Source organism: Candoia aspera, chromosome 3 (assembly GCF_035149785.1).
Source record: "Candoia aspera isolate rCanAsp1 chromosome 3, rCanAsp1.hap2, whole genome shotgun sequence".
In the NCBI taxonomy this organism is placed as follows: Eukaryota; Metazoa; Chordata; class Lepidosauria; order Squamata; family Boidae; genus Candoia; species Candoia aspera.
In genome coordinates this window covers 87,446,447-87,464,701 of record NC_086155.1, presented here as the reverse complement: position 1 = coordinate 87,464,701, position 18,255 = coordinate 87,446,447, and the positions used below count along the sequence as shown (strand labels likewise).

The window sequence follows — 18,255 nt, the reverse complement described above, 5'->3', positions numbered from 1 at the left end:
CATAATAATTAAAATAGTAAGGAAAGTGTCATTTTATTTTTCACATTATGGCAAAATATCTAATATTACTGTTTTTAAAATCACTCAATGTTTTCTAATTTAAAATACATTAAATCATATGTTCTTACAGCTTTTAGTGTGAGATCACATTGATAAACTAGTTCCCGCAACTGTGTTAAAACATCACTTTTGAAATTTTCTAGATCATTTCTCTTTTCCTCAACTTCAGCCATGCTGGCTTTGAAATGTTCATTGGCTTCCTCAGCCTACAACAAATTAAACATAAGAAATAAGTATTGAAAGGAATAAAAATCCAGTTAAATAGCTCAAATCCTCTTCCTTAAATAACCCATAATAAAAAGTCATACAAAAGCATATTATTCAAATAATAGATAAAAGCCAACATCAGCCTGTGTGTCAATTATTTGTAAGTGACATATTTAAAGTAGATACTTTACTTTTTGGAGAGCTTCCTCTTCTAGTTTACGTTTCTTTTCTAGTTTGCTGATATCTTTTGTAATGCCCCCACTGGAGGTCATATGTTCCTCCTCAGCACGAACAGTTGTTGATTTTGCCCTCTCATACTCATCTTGCCGCTGAACATATAATAACTTTGCTTTTCTTACACTGGATTCCAGTTCTTGCTATACATTCCAAAAGAAAAATACCTTTTATGTTAAGATGTTCACCTTGTAGCACAGAATATTGATGTGTTAAATCAATATGATTTTGTAATTTCCAAACATGTTTCTGCTTATTAAAAATTAATAATTATGATAAAGGGATCCGAGTATGGGACAAACAGGAAACTATAATCCTCATATCATTAAGGGAAAAGGGGATGTGTAGACAGTTGGTTACACAATTCTGATTTTTATTTAACAGATTACAATTAAGATGGATATGTCACTAAGTGTCAAGTTCAAGAGAGGCTAACTTTTAAAGCTAGTTAGGGAGCAGCACCTAATCAACCTCAACTGATCTACAAAAGGAAAGCAGGGTCATATGATTAATAACTGGAGGGGAGACTATCAAGAAATATCAAGAGCGTAGACTAGGCTGGTAACAAAAAGAAATCTTGGAAAAAGGCAATGGCAAATCACTTCTGTATTGTCATCATAAAGGTACATAGGAATGTCCACAATGACAGCAATAACTGAGCTGGATTCAAACAGACATTCCTTTTTAATAAACATCATGATTTATGCTCAGAAGGAAGTTTGAAATTCAAATGGGTAAACAAGATGTATAATAAACAAAGATACCCACCATTTTTTTTTGTTCTCGTTGCCAGAGTTCCTTTATCTCCTTTCTCTGTTTATCCAATTCATTTTTTCTCCCAAGGAGTGGCTAAAGGAGAAAAATGAACTATGTAAGGAAGTATCAGTTGCGTGTTAGTAGTTCACATACCTGTGAACTATGCATATGGAAATATTTCTCTACAGTTTTGTTTACCTGTAAAAATTTATTAGTTTGGAGAGCTGCTGCTGTCTGCTGCCAAAGCTGACTGTTCTCTGTATCATTTTGAAATGCGTTTATGAATATTGATTGGAATGGCATGTAGTCCTACAAGCAAAAACACTTAATGTAATGCTAGTAATTTTGCAAAACATCCTAAGATTTAGATTTCCAATTATTTAAATGAAAATATGTTTTAAATAGCTTTAACGCCAAATTAAATTGCTATATAATGCTTAGTTTTTTAAAATAATAGTACCTAAATTACTGTTCCATTTAAACTTCTGCATCCTACTATAACTGAGTATACATTATTATAACAAATTATTCAGATTTGAAGATACGAGATAATTTAATTACCAAATAATTAGGAAATTATAAAGTGGAACTTGCAATTCATTTAATTTTGAACATCAAAAAAAATGATTTACATAATATATTTAATGTTCTTTTCTTAATTGAATACTCACCTGAGATCCAATAATAGTCTTAGTAGTTTCTGCTATTTTTGCCAGATTTTTAGCACACTCCATTTCTGTAGAAAGAAGCACCAGTGATAATAAAAAGCAGACTTTTCTAAAATCTTAATTAGTCAGATATTTATTTACTTACTTACTATCCTGCCTTTATTATTTTTTATAAATAACTCAAGGCAGAGAACATACCTATTACTCCTTCCTCCTCCTATTTTCCCCACAACAACCACCCTGTGAGTTGGGCTGAGAGAGAGTGACTGGCCCAAGGTCGCCCAGCTGGCTTTCATGCCTAAGGCAAGACTAGAACTCATAGTCTCCTGGTTTCTAGCCTGTTGCCTTAACCACTAGACCAAACTGGTCTATACAAAAATACAATATTCCAGGCACAGGAACCAGGCAATCATTCCATTCATTTCAGCAAATAGTTACTAACTCAGAAGTCACACTACTAGCAGTCTGTAGCACAATCCTGACAATAGACTGAATTTCATCGTTATAAAAAATTCCCTTCTCACCCCTGTGGGTGATATGTGTCTTCCTCAACCTCAGGTCCTCTACCAGAGGCCTGGGAGTTTGAGGGTTTTTTGCAGTAACATAGCTGTTCCTAGCATTGCACTCTTTTGGACAGAGAGCTCTGATGCTGTTCCTGGGATCTGCTGGAGCCACTCTCCCAGCTTAGGAGTCACAGCCCTGAGTGTTCCTACCACCATTGGGACCACTTGGGCCTTCACTTTCCACATTCTCTCTAGTTCCTCTTTCAGGCCCTGGTACTTCTCCAGCTTCTCATACTCCTTCTTCATGATGTTGCTGTCACTTGGCACCACCACACCTATCACCATTGCTGTCTTCTGATCCTTGTCTACTATCATGATGTCTGGTTGACTGGCCAGTACCTCCCTGTCTGCCTGGATCTGGAAGACCCACAGGATCTTAGTCCTGTTATTCTCCACAACCTTCTGTGGAAACTCCCATCTGGACTTGGGAAGGTCTAGCCCATACACTGTGCAGAGGTTCCTGTACACAATGCCAGCTACTTGGTTGTGTTGTTCAGTGTATGCTGTCCCTGCCCTCATCTTACACCCTGCCACTATGTGTCGGACTGTCTCTGAGGCTTCTCTGCATAGTCTACACCTTAGGTCCTGTCTAGTGTGGTTGACCCCTGCTTCTATGGATCTGGTGCTTAGTGCCTGTTCTTGTGCTGCTATGATCAGTGTCTCAGTGCTATCTTTTAGTCCAGCCCTTTCCAGCCACTTGTAGGATTTCCCAATGTCAGCTACCTCAGCCATCTGTCAATGGTACATCCCATGCAGGGTCTTGTTTTGCCACGACGTCTCCTCTGCTTGATCTTCCTTCCATGTCTTCTGCTGCCTCAGGCATTCTCTCAGCAGCTCATCTTTGGGTGCCATCTTACTAATGTACTCCTGGATACTATGGGTTTCATCCAGGACAGTGGCTTTGACACTCACCAGACCGTGCCTGCCCTCTTTCCAGCTGGTGTACAGGCTCTGGGTGTTGGACTTGGGGTGGAAACCTCCGTACATTGTGAGGAACTTCCGGATCTTCACTCGGCAGCCTCCATATCCTCCTTTGGCCAGCTCACTATACCAGCAGGGTATCAGATGACTGGCAGGGCATACATGTTGATGGCGTGTATCTTCTTCCTATTGAGCTGGCTGTTCAGAACCTGTCTTATCCTTTGGTAGTACTTAGATGTTGCTGTCTTCCTTGCCTCTCATCGTGGTTCCCATGCAACTGTGGGATACCAAGGTACTTGTAGCTGGTTTGTATGTCTGCTATGTGCCCTGCTGGTAGTTCTACTCCATCAGTCCTAACTACCTTCCCTCTCTTTACTACCATCCAGCCACACTTCTCCAGTCTGAATGACATCCCAATGTCCTCACTGTAGATCTGTGTCAGGTGGATCAGTGAGTCAATGTCTCATTCACTCTTAGCATACAGCTTGATGTCATCCATGTAGAGGAGGTGGCTGATGGTAGTTCCACTATTGAACATGTATGTTCAAAACCTAAGTGCTGCCTTACTCTCAATAACCCTAAGCTAGAAAAAGCTACTCACCCAAATTAATCTTTTTCTCTACCCATGCAATAATGTCCTTTGCATATTTTGACCATGCTTTAGCATAGGATAGAGCAGATTTGATTCCATTATCATTTCTTAGGAGAGTGTTATCAATCTCTTCAGCATTAAGGTGCCCTGAAAATAAAATATCAAATGTAAAAAAGCACATTTTAGACGTTAGCTAACTCTGAACACTAAAGCAGCTGTAATCTTTTTAATGCTAGTTGACACTAAATGGAACTGACAAAGCTTTTAGAACAAATTAAAGGTTCACAGAATTATATCTTAGCAAATCCTATAGAACTTTTGTAATGGCCTAATAGGAAAAAATATGAATAGCTGAAATTCATTCTAATAGTAGCATAAACAATTTTTGAGAATTGAATGAGACATATAACAACAACAGCAACAACAACTTATTAAGTTTATATGCCACCTGACTCCCAGCAACTCTGGGTGGTTTAAAATTGTTAAAACATTTAAAAGCAAAGAACAATACAAAACAAAAACAGCACAAGACAAAAGAACAACAATGGCGAAGAAAACAAATCCAGAGGGGAACTGAAAGGAAGAAAGGAGCATCAGGCATCCTCTCCAAAGGCCTGGGCGAACAGCCAGGTTTTTAAGGCCCTTCAAAATACCCGTAGGCTGAGAGCCATCAGAATTTTGGAGGTTAGGGTTAGAAAAGAGGATTTTCCTTTAAATATTTAAATTAGTATAAATATTTACATTATTTATGTAGAAGATCTATTGTTTATAACTTTTTTAGTATTTACTGCCTCTATTATGATTTACTTACAATAAAAATGGGCACACAATCATGATAGATTTACATTTACATTTAAATCATACATTTAAATTTACATTTAAAATTCACCTGTTGCTTGAACACCTTCCCTTTCATGGAAAGATCCTCCAGAATCCACACAAAGATTTTCAAAAGACTAGCATACCAAAAAAAAAGAACTTGTTAGCATCAGCTGAAAAAAAATTAAACACATTATATGCTACATAATGAGGCAGGGTGGGGGGAATGCAAAACCAGACAAACAAGAAATCATGACATAGTGAAGTATTTATTGGTAAAACGTATTTAGGTAGATAATTTTAAATTTTATTAAGCTAAATTAACAAAAGGAGAGATGCACATAACAGTAGTAACAAAAGTAACTTCAAAGGCATCTTTAATGCACAAAAAATAATCCAGATTCATATTAACAATCCTGTTGAGATCAACCCCAAAACTGACAATAATGGGGCAAGACCAAGTCATTTGGTTAATTTCTAACTCCTGAGTTGGATCTGTAATAGCAATGCAACTATAAGCAAACCTTAAGTATTCTCTGAGTTGTCCAATGTTTGAAGCAATTTTCTGCTGTCTTAACTTCGTAGGATCATATAGTCGGAAGGAATCTTGGACATCTTTTAGTCCAACCCCCTCTCCAGGGCAGGAAACTTTAGACTATCCCAGACAAATAGCTGTTTAATTGGTTTGAAAACCTCCAGTGATAGAATACCCATGACTTCAGGAAGCATAAACTTCATTAATAATATTTCATAGGTTTAATGCTAATATTAAACTGAAATGATCAAATAATGTAAGCTTTTCATGGGTAAATGGTTCACAATAATATCTGTTATTATTATCTAATAATATCTAATCTAATATTTTCTATATATTTCTTGTAGCACATGCAGATGTGCAAATAAGGAATACAATACTTGCCAGGATTTTAACAGGTTCAGATAATAACTCTTCAACTGAGCCCAAAGAGGAGCTGAAGTCTGACATTTCTTACTCCAGACAGTAACTGAAGCTAGAATAAATGCCCACTGATAAATCTGAAAGTGTGGAAGGTTAAATCCACCTTTTTAAACAGATAGTTGTAATTTGCTTAATTAAAATCTTGCAGTATGATCTTGCCAAAGAAATGTACTTAATGTCCTGTAAGTTTTTAAAAATAATGTAATGGAATAAACTGCTTCTCAAAATGTAAATCAATGTGGTAGTTAAATTCATCTTAGTCATATTTATCTTAGCCCAAATACTCAAAGGAATCCTGGACAACCTTTCTAGATCTTCTTTTATTTGCAGCAAAACAGGGGATACGTTCAAATTTATTAGTTAAGGAAATTTCCTGGAATTCTTATACCAAGATAAACTAAGGATACAAAATAAAAAGATCTCATTCTATACTTTTCTAGATGACTATAATCCAATGGTATCAAATCTAATTTACTCTAATTTTTATACTACCTATACAGAATCCCAAACTTATGTATTAGTGAAATAATATTAAGAATAGATTATCGTATTATTAGCATACAATAATATGGATTATTTAAAACATCTTTTAAAGACTTTTTTTAATAGCAACGTAGTTTTTACTTCCATGTTGTACCTCTTTATGTGGCACAGGTTATCTTTACTAGTGTAATTCCATTAATATTTTAGAATTTCTAGTTATGAAGGTAAGAGATGCTAAACTCAAATTAAAAGAAGAGGGACAAAAAAAAAAAAGCATTCTTGGTGTAGACCTGAACAGATACTTGACCAAGGAAAGGCCACAACATTAGTAATTACCCAAGATTTAGAAGTTTAAATACTGAGGTAACTTTATTTGCATTCTCTGCTTTTCAAAATGCTAGATAACCTGTGCCACATCAAGATGTACAACATGGAAGTAAAAATTATGTTGCTATTAAAAAAAAGTCTTAAAAAGATGTTTTAAATAATCCAGGCACAAGAGGTGAAGTTAACTGTTAACAGCTGTACTTAAAAGTCAAAGACATTTCAATGTTTACAAAATGAAAAATTTCCCATAGGAGAGGTCAATATTGAAAGAAAGCCATATGGATTATGAGTTAAACATATATCTCCATAAAACCAAAAAATCCATTGTATGTTACACTGGCGATGCATGTCTAGCATCAGTTGCATATTCCTTTAGTTAACCAGGAAACTACTCAATGTGACAGTAGGTAAAAAGACTGTACACTAAAAGGTTACCTGTAGTCAAGGTCAAGTGACATTTGTAGAATGCTGAGGCTAATACTACTACCCTATTCATGTTATAAACATTATGTTTTCATATGCATTAGTACTACACAGTCCCCAAGGTGTTTTTAGCTGACAGGTACATTAGGAATCTGAATGCATATCAAAAATGCTCTAAAAAATATTTTCTATTAGGAACTTAATCAGCTGCAAAGCATAATATAAGAGAATATTATCCCCACTTGTTTAGTTTCCCTCTAGTGTGCTATTACTCCTGCTTATCTTTCCTTTTTTTTTCTGATTAGGTGGATATACTTCCAAGCAAAGCTCTAAAGTGCTATCACCTTCCATTTTTATTTTCTAAAAAAGCTAATGGGGTTCATTTCAGAGCAGAAACATTCACAGCAATGTTAATGGATATTGGTATTTTTAATGACAGGAATCCAACTTCCTATTTTTAAAATTAAAATATATTTTAAATGTAAGAAGTTAAATGAGACAAAAAGCTAGGTGAGCACCAAAGGAAATATACATCAGCACACTGGTGCCCACAGGTGCCATGGTGGGGATCACAGTTGTACTTCAAAGGAAAAAAAGAGGACTATGAAAAAAACTAAACAACCTTTTTGATAAAAATCAAAGTAGAACAACAACAGTGAAATTGAAACTATGCAACTGTTCATATTACAGTATATCCATACACTAGCACATTTTCCAGCTCATTTATCAAAGACTGTTAAAATAATCTAAGGACAAAGAAAGCTTATGGAAGTAAACATTTATCTTTCTATAAAGATACATTATTATCCATCACAAAATTGATATGACAACTCATTTCAGTTTCTTACTATAAGTCTACAAGGCTCAAATGCCTCAACGACTGTAGTTTAATACAATAAAATACCTCAAAAAAGAACAACAGTTATTAGGCCTCCATTTATACTTACATCTAGAACTAAGCTAGTTATGTAGAAACTAACTGCTGTAGTTTCTACAAAAGATTAGGTTCTTATGCAGTTTTTAGTTTTAAACTTCCTTGCTGAGTATTAAGGAACTCTATATTATCAATCACTGCAAAATGAAACATACTGAAACTTGCAAGAGCATCTTCATCTCACCTGATTTTGTCGAGGTACAGGAAGACCCAGTCCTGAGCCATTATCCACATCTCCCATAAGGAAGTCTGAAACTCTGTATTGAGTCAGAATAAAATTAAATTATGCTTTGGCTTACACAGGCACAAATGTCTAACAAATATTCAGACGAGATATCGTATGGGAATAATCAGCACTTATATTAAGATAGTCTCAGCTATAAAATGTAGCATTTTTAAAAATATGTAATTCTTAACTGCTGAAAAACTTTACTACTTAGGAAAATGTTGAACATCAGGTAACTTCAAAATTTGGGTCATTTGCTTTAAAGGGAAGAAGCCAGCACTGCCTAGATATAGTCTTCTCTATTCTCAATCGGAAGAAAGCAGGACTCATAAGGCATTGCTGGAGAAAACAGGCAGAACTCCAACATTGCTTCAAGAAATCAGAAATGTTAATAGAGAACAGCTGCAAGAAAAGAAACATTGAAGCAAAGACCTTCAAACAGATAGTATAAAAATTACTCTTTCTTTTCAATGGCAAGAAAAGCTTGGTACATTAGGAGACCTATAAAAAGAAGTAGCATTAGGAAAGGAAAATTACAAATTAAATGAACAACATGGGTGAAGAAACAGATCACATTACTGGTTCAGATTATGTAAAGTCTAAGGCTTTTAGACTTTAAAAAACCACAATTATTTTTATTTTAAAACTTACATGTTGCCAAAAGTGAATGCCAGTAAGTCAATAGAAGAGAATATTTCACTTAATACTTCTCGCTTGTTTTCTTCATTAACTTCCTTAAAGTTCACAGCTAAGAGAGAAAACAAAGAGGCCCTGTAAATTATGAGACTGAATTTTCATAGCTATGTAATGTTCTCAAATCAGACCATAGGGCCAGTTCTGTCATATTTAAACTAAAGAAATAGGGCTAGGTGGTAATTTATTCAGTTCATACAAGATAATCTTGGGTGTCTGTCTCTAATTGATTACAATATACTGTATATTGAACTGAAAATAGACCTAGACATCCAAATATTTTTTAAACTAATTATGGCAAATACTCTCAGTATTTCAAAACTTTACTCTCTCTTCTTCTAAGCTATATCTGCATACCAAAAAGACAATTTCAGGAGTAAAATTCTGTAAGATGAAAGCACCAGTGCACAGCAAAAGGAGTTTTTTGTTTTTGTTTTAAACATAGGAAACACTTAAAGTTACTCAGGAACAACACCAAGATAAGCAAATAAATTTCTTTTCAGAAAAACTTATACCCATGATAGCATTTTCAAAAAACAGTAAAATAAGCTATAGTCATATGAAGCAACAAGCCATCCAAACAGATCAAAATGATTAGGGCTAAATTATAAAATACAGAAATTTGTGATTTGCAGGATTTTCAGCACATTTAAATTTTGACCAACAGGGAATCTGGTGCTGAAGATCTTTCTCTCTGTGCTATTTTCTTGATGAAATCATAGACTCTTCCCTGTCAGCTGTTACCTGCCTTACTATTAAAAAAACTACCAAACAGATAGAATTTCCCCTAGAAGTCAGAAGTAGAAAAGTATATAGCTGAAAGAAAGATTAATCCTCTGTCAAAGGAGGAAACCCCTAAGCTGACTCTTAAAGAACCAAGAAATTCATGCATAGTTCTTTAAGTCCACGTAGCTTGGTATAGTATATGAATATATACATACAGTATTTAAATGTATTCATCAAAACATTGATACAGACACATGGGAAAATATTATGAACATATATTTATATATTTTTGACATGCCTGACCAATGCTTAGGAAGGAAGGAAGGAAGGAAGGAAGGAAGGAAGGAAGGAAGGAAGGAAGGAAGGAAGGAAGGAAGGAAGGAGCACACTGTGCCTCCAGACAGGAGCTAAGCACCTCCCCTGCCCCGCAAACCCCAGAGAGCCATCTTACATAATGCTATGTGTATGTGGAATCTGGGATGTCAGAGAAGAGCTAACACCTTCCCAGAAAAAAAACTTGTTCATGACAGTGATCATCCGCTGGCACCAAAAGAAGCAATTTTTTTGCTAAGCTTAATTATGGTTTCCTGTGTAATGTGATCATTCAGAGTGATCACGCTACACTGAAAGAAAAACAATAGGCATTTAGTGACTCCCTTGAAAATTACTTCGCCAACTTTCATTGGCACTCAATGCTCTGGAAAATAGATTCAGGACCCTGGCAAAAAGACTAAGAATGGGTCGCAAGTCTATCTGTGTTCTTTATTGTCTGAATCAGATAATAACAGACATACAGCTACTACAAACTTTTGTTTTTTCATTAGCCAGGAAATGTTTTCATGACTGCACCTACATTTTAACATTTTAACTGGGCTATATTTTATTATCTTGGACTGTAGAAAAGCTGAACCTGCAAAAGATGGGCAAAACAGAGAATAGAAGAGAAAATTTTAAATTCACTTCAATCAGAGCAGCAGAAGGTTAACTGCAGCAGTCTTAGCATTAAGACATGCCATTTTCCTTTCTTGAAAAGCTTTGCAGAGAGTACCTAGAAGTTTAGGAAACTGGGAGGCAATACCAGTTCCAGTCTCTAAACATTGCCTCTTTCAATTATTTCCCTTCACAAAAGTGCCTTCCTCATAATTCAGTCTTCATCTTTCACAGGTAGTTAGAAACAGCTTCCATTTAATCCTTTGAAAACTTTTACACAATCCCTTATTTCATTAAGAAACTAATCAAATCCTAATCTTATAATTTAAAGAAAATAAATTTACAAGAAATATAAATGAGTCTACTTAGAAGTCAGCTATATCTAGAAATAAGAATATCATAAACATAAATTAATTTCAAACACAGTAACTTGGTGATCTTCCTGACAGGTGTCTAAACAAAAGCAATGAACTGAGTAAACCAGATATTCTATCAGACTTCCTTTGTGACATGAAAAGTTTCTAGTAAGCTGATAGAAATTAACTGTCTAGTATCATATATTATAATAGACTAATAAACTACTCAATATGGACTTCATTGCTGATGATGTAAATTAAATGTACAGCTAGGGGTTTCATCACGTACACTATGCTCCGAAAACTAACTTCTTCAGAAATGACTGAAGTATTTAAAACCAATTCCCCTACATTTTATATTCTAAAATTTAACAATGCATTTATATTCATACTAAATAGGTTTTGTAAAATATAATTACACATACCATTTTTTTTTCAAAATGAAACACTAGAAATGCAAAGATTGATACTATTAACTACTTTTAAAGTTCAGTTAAATCAAAGGCAGTCACTAGCTCATCCTGCATGGCATAAAAGGGACAGTACTGTTAATTTGAGAAAAACAATTTAACAGCACATAGTAACACTGTATGTTAAGTGTATAAGGCATAAACTTATATTCTAATATGTATACTGAAAATGTTACTGGAAATTAAAAGAGGAAATAAGGGGGAAAACAATAGAGATAGCAGTAGCAAAAAAATGTTTAATTTAAACTGTTTTGAACAATCTTCCCCTAAGGAAATACTATCCACTAAAACAAACAAAATCCTTTCCTGTTTTATGAGCATGTCTTTGTTTTTTCTAATGCCTAAATACTCATGATTTTGGAAAATAAGTACTTAGTGATTTAAATATAAATTAATTCCTCCTACCTTATTTCCAAACACTTCTATTCAAAGAATGCTAAAGCCTTCTTTCAACCATTTCATACTGATATTACTTATCATCAGCTTTAAACAGTCTTTCCCCAGGACATCCTGGCTGTACACAATAGCACTGACAACAATTAGTAATACTGTTTCCATGTCTGGAAATGGCAGCTCTCTATATAGCTACTCTTTCAAGCCAGCATGCAACATAACAGAGATGGGAAAAATTATGTAAACATATGGTTCCAAGCACTATTATTAAAAACTAACTAAAACCACCATCTCTGGATTTATAATTTAGTAGTCTAATAAAATATAATTGTAACTTGAATTATACATATATATTTATTTAAAATTATACACTGTTGAACATTTATGTATTATACTGTATTCTTTTTACTACTTGCTAGAAATCATACTTTATTTCCCTTAGCTTAGAATTCTTATAGGCTTCAAATTTTGCAATCCAAGGTATTATTGCATTCTCCCCCCCCCCCTAATAATTCCATATAACAGAATGTGATGTGGGAAAAGCAGATACAGGCAGAGAGTAATAAAAAGGAAAACAAAAGCGAGTGGCAGGAATATGTTTTTAAAAACCTCAAACCTCCTATTACTACTTGAAAGCTCTTGTGCCAGATTCTTCACTGGAATTTTACTTTGTGATTTTAAGCCTTAGATTCTTTGCCAGAATGCTGAAATATTTACTTCCTTCTAATATGGTGAAGTAAATGTTCTCAGGAGTTAAAATCTAGTTTCTCGACCATCAGATAACTCTCCCAGGGTTTGCTCTGTTTTACACAGTAATTACATGCATGCCAATGCACACTTACGAAATCCAAACTGAAACACTTCCATGTGATGTTATTTGTACTCATTATTTTTTTCCTCCACCTATTTCATACATGCAAATGTAAATGGTGGCAGGCAGTGCAAAATAATTAAATTTTATTGGGATAAATCAAATGCCAATAAAGTAATTTTATCACAAATTGTGAGATTGATATAAGATCATGCTGCCCGCACATGATGGCACATTGGATTGACTGAATACAATTATATTAATATAATAAGATTAAAAATAAAAACTAATTCAATTACTCAAAGTCTCTGGAAATGCAATGACATATAATTTGTAGCAATAAATAAATAAAATGCAAAAAGATTGTTACGTACAACTGTAGTAGTTCAAATACTCATTGGTGAATATATTGATTCTCTGCTGGAACAGAGAAACACGTGAAACAAAACAGAATGCCTTCCTCCAAAAAGACTGTTTAGTATAATAAGACAAGTCAAGACTTTCAACATAACGTTGAGAAGAACATCTGCACACTAGGTTCTGGAGCAAATAAAAGTAGTAAAGCTTTCAATATAGGTGGCCTTTGGTTAATGACCACTCATTCAGTGACTGTTTGAACTTATGACGGCGCTGAATAAGTGGTACTTTAAGGATCGATCCTCAAACTTCCTGCTGTCACAGAGCCCCTGTGAATTTGGACCTTCCCTGCTGGCTTCCCACAAGCAAAGTCAATGGGGAAGCTGGCAGGAAGTTGTAGTCACATGAGGTCCTCGCTTAACAACTCACTTAACAATGGTTAACAATGGTAACTGGGGACTGCTGGAATCCCATTGCTAAGCAGCGTGGTCATGTGATGTCACAATTAACGACCATATCGTTTATTGATGGGAATTCTGGTCCCAATTACTGTAGTTAAGCAAGGACTATTATCTGTACTGAATTGCAAACATCAGGTAAGAATGGAGTAACTTCTACAAAAGGTTATTTGCCAGCTGAATATGCAGGAAATCATCAAATCACCACTAACCTCTTAAGACTGCTGGGCCAATAGGGTGTGCAAGAAGTTCCAAGCTCCAAAATATCCTGTTTTATGGAATTTGTACCAAACGTGAAACAGCGTGTTTTATCCAATGAAGTTTAAAATATTCTGCATTAAGGAATATCTAGAACTTGAAACAAACCTTTATTTCCTCATTTTTACCATAGGGCCACAAATCTAAGTGAGATGATATTCCATTCTCTATGCTACCTGTTCCTGTTTCAAACTTTTTTTTAATAAGAATTTTATTAAGTTTCAAGCAAAGTTAAAAGCTACAGAAAAACAAAAAACTACAAAGAAAAAAGAAGAAAAAACCAAAAAAGTGTAGAAACACAACAGAATTTTTTTCAAAATTACAAAAAGGTGACTTCTGACTTTTAACAGCAAGGATATACAACAATCTTCCATAATCAATCCCTTACTCTATATTAAACTAAAATCACATTATTTCTACAAATCATTCCATTGGCACATTATAAAAATCACTAAATACAGTTGCTCCCTCCCCTTATATTAAAAGAAGAAAAAAGTATATAAACTTCCCCTCAAAGATAACATTTATTTCCTTCCTACTACTATTCTATACATTCCTGTCTACTATAATAAAGATCAAACTAAAAAACTTATAAATTGTCTGCCATTGTATTTGATAATACAGCAATTTTAATAATCTTAATCATATTAAACCCAAAACCATTTATTTTATTATACTTAATAATCTTAATCCAAATTGTTAAAAGATAAATGAAATCAGCCAAACCCTAAAAGGAATCCAGATAAATATTCTTAAACCCATATCCTACTTCAAAATGAACCAGAGCATTTACATATCCTCACAATGCACACGAAGCTTTTTTCTTTAAAAAATCGAACAGCCCAACTGCCCCCCTCAAAAACTCCGACTTCTCTTCAGGAGACCGCCCATATGTAATAACCCCTTCTTTTCCACGGCGTTCCATCAGAAGATTAATTTCAGTTATGGCTTGCAACTTGATCTCTCCCTTTAATTTCTTCAACTCAACTATCTGATCTTCATCCAGCATTTCAACAGAAATCCCAATCTCACTCTTAGAAGAGACATTTCTGTCACTGTTAAATTCCTCAGTTTCATCCACAACATTCCCAACCAGATGACACATTTTAGACCTCATATTTTCCACCAAGTCCTGAATGTCTTGCATAAAACTGAAAGGTCAAAACAGCCGATTCAACATGTAGGAAAATGCTAATATCTTCAAATTTAGTACAAAAATAATAACAGGGAGACAATTATTTACTCTCAATCCTCCTTAATATTTGGATGGAAAACAACGTCCAAAACTTTAAACGAATTTTTTAAAAAAACTGATCCTCAAAATAACGATAAGAAGCAAGACCCACTTCTCCTTGCTGTAGAAAGCCCCTCTTAGGGTGGTGAAAGTGAAAGGTGCATATAGAAGGGCTGGGCTGGGTTTCCAAATTTGCATAGCTCTAGAGTTATCTGCTGTTCTTCAGATATAAATTCCACAAATAATACTGCAAGAAACCATCAAGAATCTTAGTACATATTCTGTCAGACTTCCGGTGGGGATATACCTAACTGAACAGCTGTGTCTGCAAGCTCCGCGGACAGAACTGACAATGCGGAGATTTTTGGGGGTTCAGGCAGGCTTTTTCCTGAAGCCCAGAAGCATTTTCATGATTAAAGAAAATGCTTGGAATATCCCATCTGTCCTCCAGAATGGTGACTTGCAGCCTGAGAATCGCAAACAGCGTTCGTGCCAATTGGGTAAGAGCCGCTGGGAGGCCGAGACGTCATCATTTCCAAGCCACGCTGTAGCCTTAAAGAGACACTAAGTCGAGCCACCCCATCTCTAATCAACCAATTTATATATTTCTTTTAAGGACATGTACCCTAAGAGAGGCTTTCTACAGCAAGAAAAAGTTATCTCTCTTGGTGCTTAGCGTTATTTTTGGGATTAATTTTTTAAAAAAAAATGTTTAAGTTTTGGCTTGTTTCCCATTTAAATACTAAGGAGGATTGAAAATATTGTTACCTCCCTGCTATTATTTCTGTACTGAATTTGAAGAATTTAATATTTTCCTACACATCAAATCGACTGTTTTGAATCTTCAGCTGTTGCTACTTTCCCTGGGAGCTGCCTGTTAGCATACTCTCTCTTGTGTCAGTATCTTTCGGAAATTTTTCCATTAACTCATTAACTCCAACTTTCGCCAGTGAATTATCTAGGGGGCGCCATAATCTACTGCCTGAAACATGGAGGATCTAAAGCAGATGTTCTCAGAGTTCCGTTGTGAGCTTAAACAGAGTTTCAAAGAGATTCTTTTCAATTCCTGTCAAGCTATTATGCAAGATATTCGGGTCATTGTAGAAAACATCAGCTTTAAAATGTTTCGTCTGGCTGGGGATGCTGTGGAAGAGGCTGAGGAGCTCAACACTGATAGAAATGTTTCTACTGACAGTGTGACCGAAGCCTTTGCTGACATTGACCAGACTGTGGAGCTGAAGGAATTAAAGGGACAGTTTGAATTGCGAACCATAAACAGAATTGTTTTTCTGACGGAAAGTTATGGGAAGAAGAACGCTTATTCCTATGGGAGTTTTTTTGCTGAGAAGTCGGAGTTTTTAAGGAGGGCATTTAGGCTCTTTGATCTTTCTGTGAAAAATGCCTTGTGTTTATCGTGGAGATATGTGAATGTTTTGGTCTATTTTGAAGTAGGGTAAGATTTGAGAATGTTTTTGTAGATTGCTTTTATGGTTTCATTTTCTTTTTTAATGATCTGGATTAAGATTAATAAGATAAAAACAATGCTGGTTTTAGGTTTAATAGAATTAAGATTGTTATAATTGCTGTATTATTAATTATAAGAGCAGACAATTTATATGCTTTTTAGTTTGATTTTTCAGGTTTAACAGAATTAAGATTGTTATAATTGTAGTTTTATTAATTATGGTAAAGGTAAAGGTTTCCCTTGACATGAAGTCCAGTCATGTCCGACTCTAGGGGCGGTGCTCATCTCCTTCTCAAAGCCGAAGAGCCGGCGTTTGTCCGTAGACACTTCCATGGTCATGTGGCCGGCATGACTAAACGGAACGCCATTACCTGCCCGCCGAAGCAGTACCTATTAATCTACTCACATTTGCATGTTTTCGAACTGCTAGGTTGGCAGGAGTTTATTAATTATAAGAGTAGATAATTTACATGTTTTTCAGTCTGATCTTTATTATAGTGGACAGAAATGTATAGAATAGTGGTAGGAAGGAAATAATTAAATAAAGGTTGTTTTTTGGGGGGAAGCTAATTAGGAGGTCTATATATTTTTCTTTTAATATAAGGGGAAGGAGCAATCGTATTTAGTGGTTTTTTATTATGTGCTAATGGAATGATTTATAGAAATAATGTGTTTGGTTTGATATGGAGTAAGGGATTGATTATGGAAATTGTTGTATATTCTTGCTGTTAAAAGTCAGAAGTCACCTCTTTATGTAATCTCTAAAAATCTTTTTTCATCTTGTGTTTTCTCACTTTTTTAGTTTTTTTCTTTTTGCAGTTTTTTTCTTTTTTGTAGTTTTTATCTTTGTTCTAAAATTCTTATTAAAAAAAAAGAACCTTAGTACATATTCTGTCACCACTTATATAAATCTCTTCAGTCTCATAAAATTCAAGGAATGTGCCCCAACCCAAAAACTGTCCCTTAGATCAAGCTAAATCAGAATGGAGTCTTTAAATGTTTACCAAATGGCACCTTTGAAAAGATTCTTAGTAGGGATATATGTTGATAAGATTCATTCTTGAGTCATTCCATAACTCAAAATCCAACCTGATGAAATGAGCTGAATCTGCTGAAGTGAGCTGTAGCTTATGAAAGCTTATGTCTTTAAAAAAATTTGTTAGTTAGAAAAGGTGCTACCACACTCCTCCTGATTTTTTGCTGCTGACAAACATGGCCCTACCATTCCATAACTCAGTTATTCATTACACAGATTTTGCTTTTGTGGTTTCCTTTTAAACAGGGAACCCAAAATTTTGCATTAACTGTTCCTCTGAATAAGCTGATAAAAATAATTTTTTTATACTGGATTTACAAAAGAGGCTTGTTAAAGCTTTGAAGAATTTTGTGTCAGGAAACCAGGCAAGAACCACGCTGAACCATTATTCCAACTCTAGTTCTTTATTACTTTCACCCTATAGACAGAATCTTGCCAGACTAAAAGCTACCCAACTAACTTAAGAGAAAATACTCCAGAAAGGCTCTAGGCAGAGCTACCCTGAACCTCTTAACTTTCCCAGTAACAGAGTCCAGGCTGTGAAGCCGCTTATCAGTCTGGAATGCGTTCCTCCCTTGGGAACCAGCTGCAGAGCCAGAATCCACCACATCTTGTGAGAAGGGACAAAATAAAAATGAAAAGAAATCAAGTTCTAGGACATTATTTGAAGGGACTAAAGATCAAGATTGTTAAAAGGAACGAATATAAAGTTGGATTATTTGATCAAGGTTAAAATAGATATGTTATTATCTCTGGTAACCCTTAAGGGACTTCTGTTGACATCAGGATTGATATGATGAGGCTTTAAGGATTTGCTTATAGATAACAGATGGGATATGGGAAAAAGAGACCATTTGTTGTATTTTAAGAGAAGGTGATAAGTTACTAAAATTGTTT

General features: G+C 34.9%; 1 protein-coding gene across 3 annotated transcripts in view; it reads right to left on the bottom strand.

Annotated features, from left to right (window-relative positions):
• Positions 1–18,255, bottom strand: part of ARHGAP29 (Rho GTPase activating protein 29) — a 66,065-nt gene that overhangs the window by 20,248 nt on the left and 27,562 nt on the right. For all 3 annotated transcript variants that reach the window (XM_063298296.1, XM_063298294.1, XM_063298293.1), the window contains exons 4-12: positions 8,823–8,919; positions 8,130–8,202; positions 4,891–4,957; positions 4,011–4,148; positions 1,929–1,993; positions 1,456–1,566; positions 1,270–1,350; positions 459–644; positions 129–266 (exon numbers count right to left, since the gene is read on the bottom strand). In XM_063298296.1, coding sequence (XP_063154366.1) covers positions 129–266; positions 459–644; positions 1,270–1,350; positions 1,456–1,566; positions 1,929–1,993; positions 4,011–4,148; positions 4,891–4,957; positions 8,130–8,202; positions 8,823–8,919 — 956 coding nt within the window. The remainder of the gene's footprint in view (positions 1–128; positions 267–458; positions 645–1,269; positions 1,351–1,455; positions 1,567–1,928; positions 1,994–4,010; positions 4,149–4,890; positions 4,958–8,129; positions 8,203–8,822; positions 8,920–18,255) is intronic.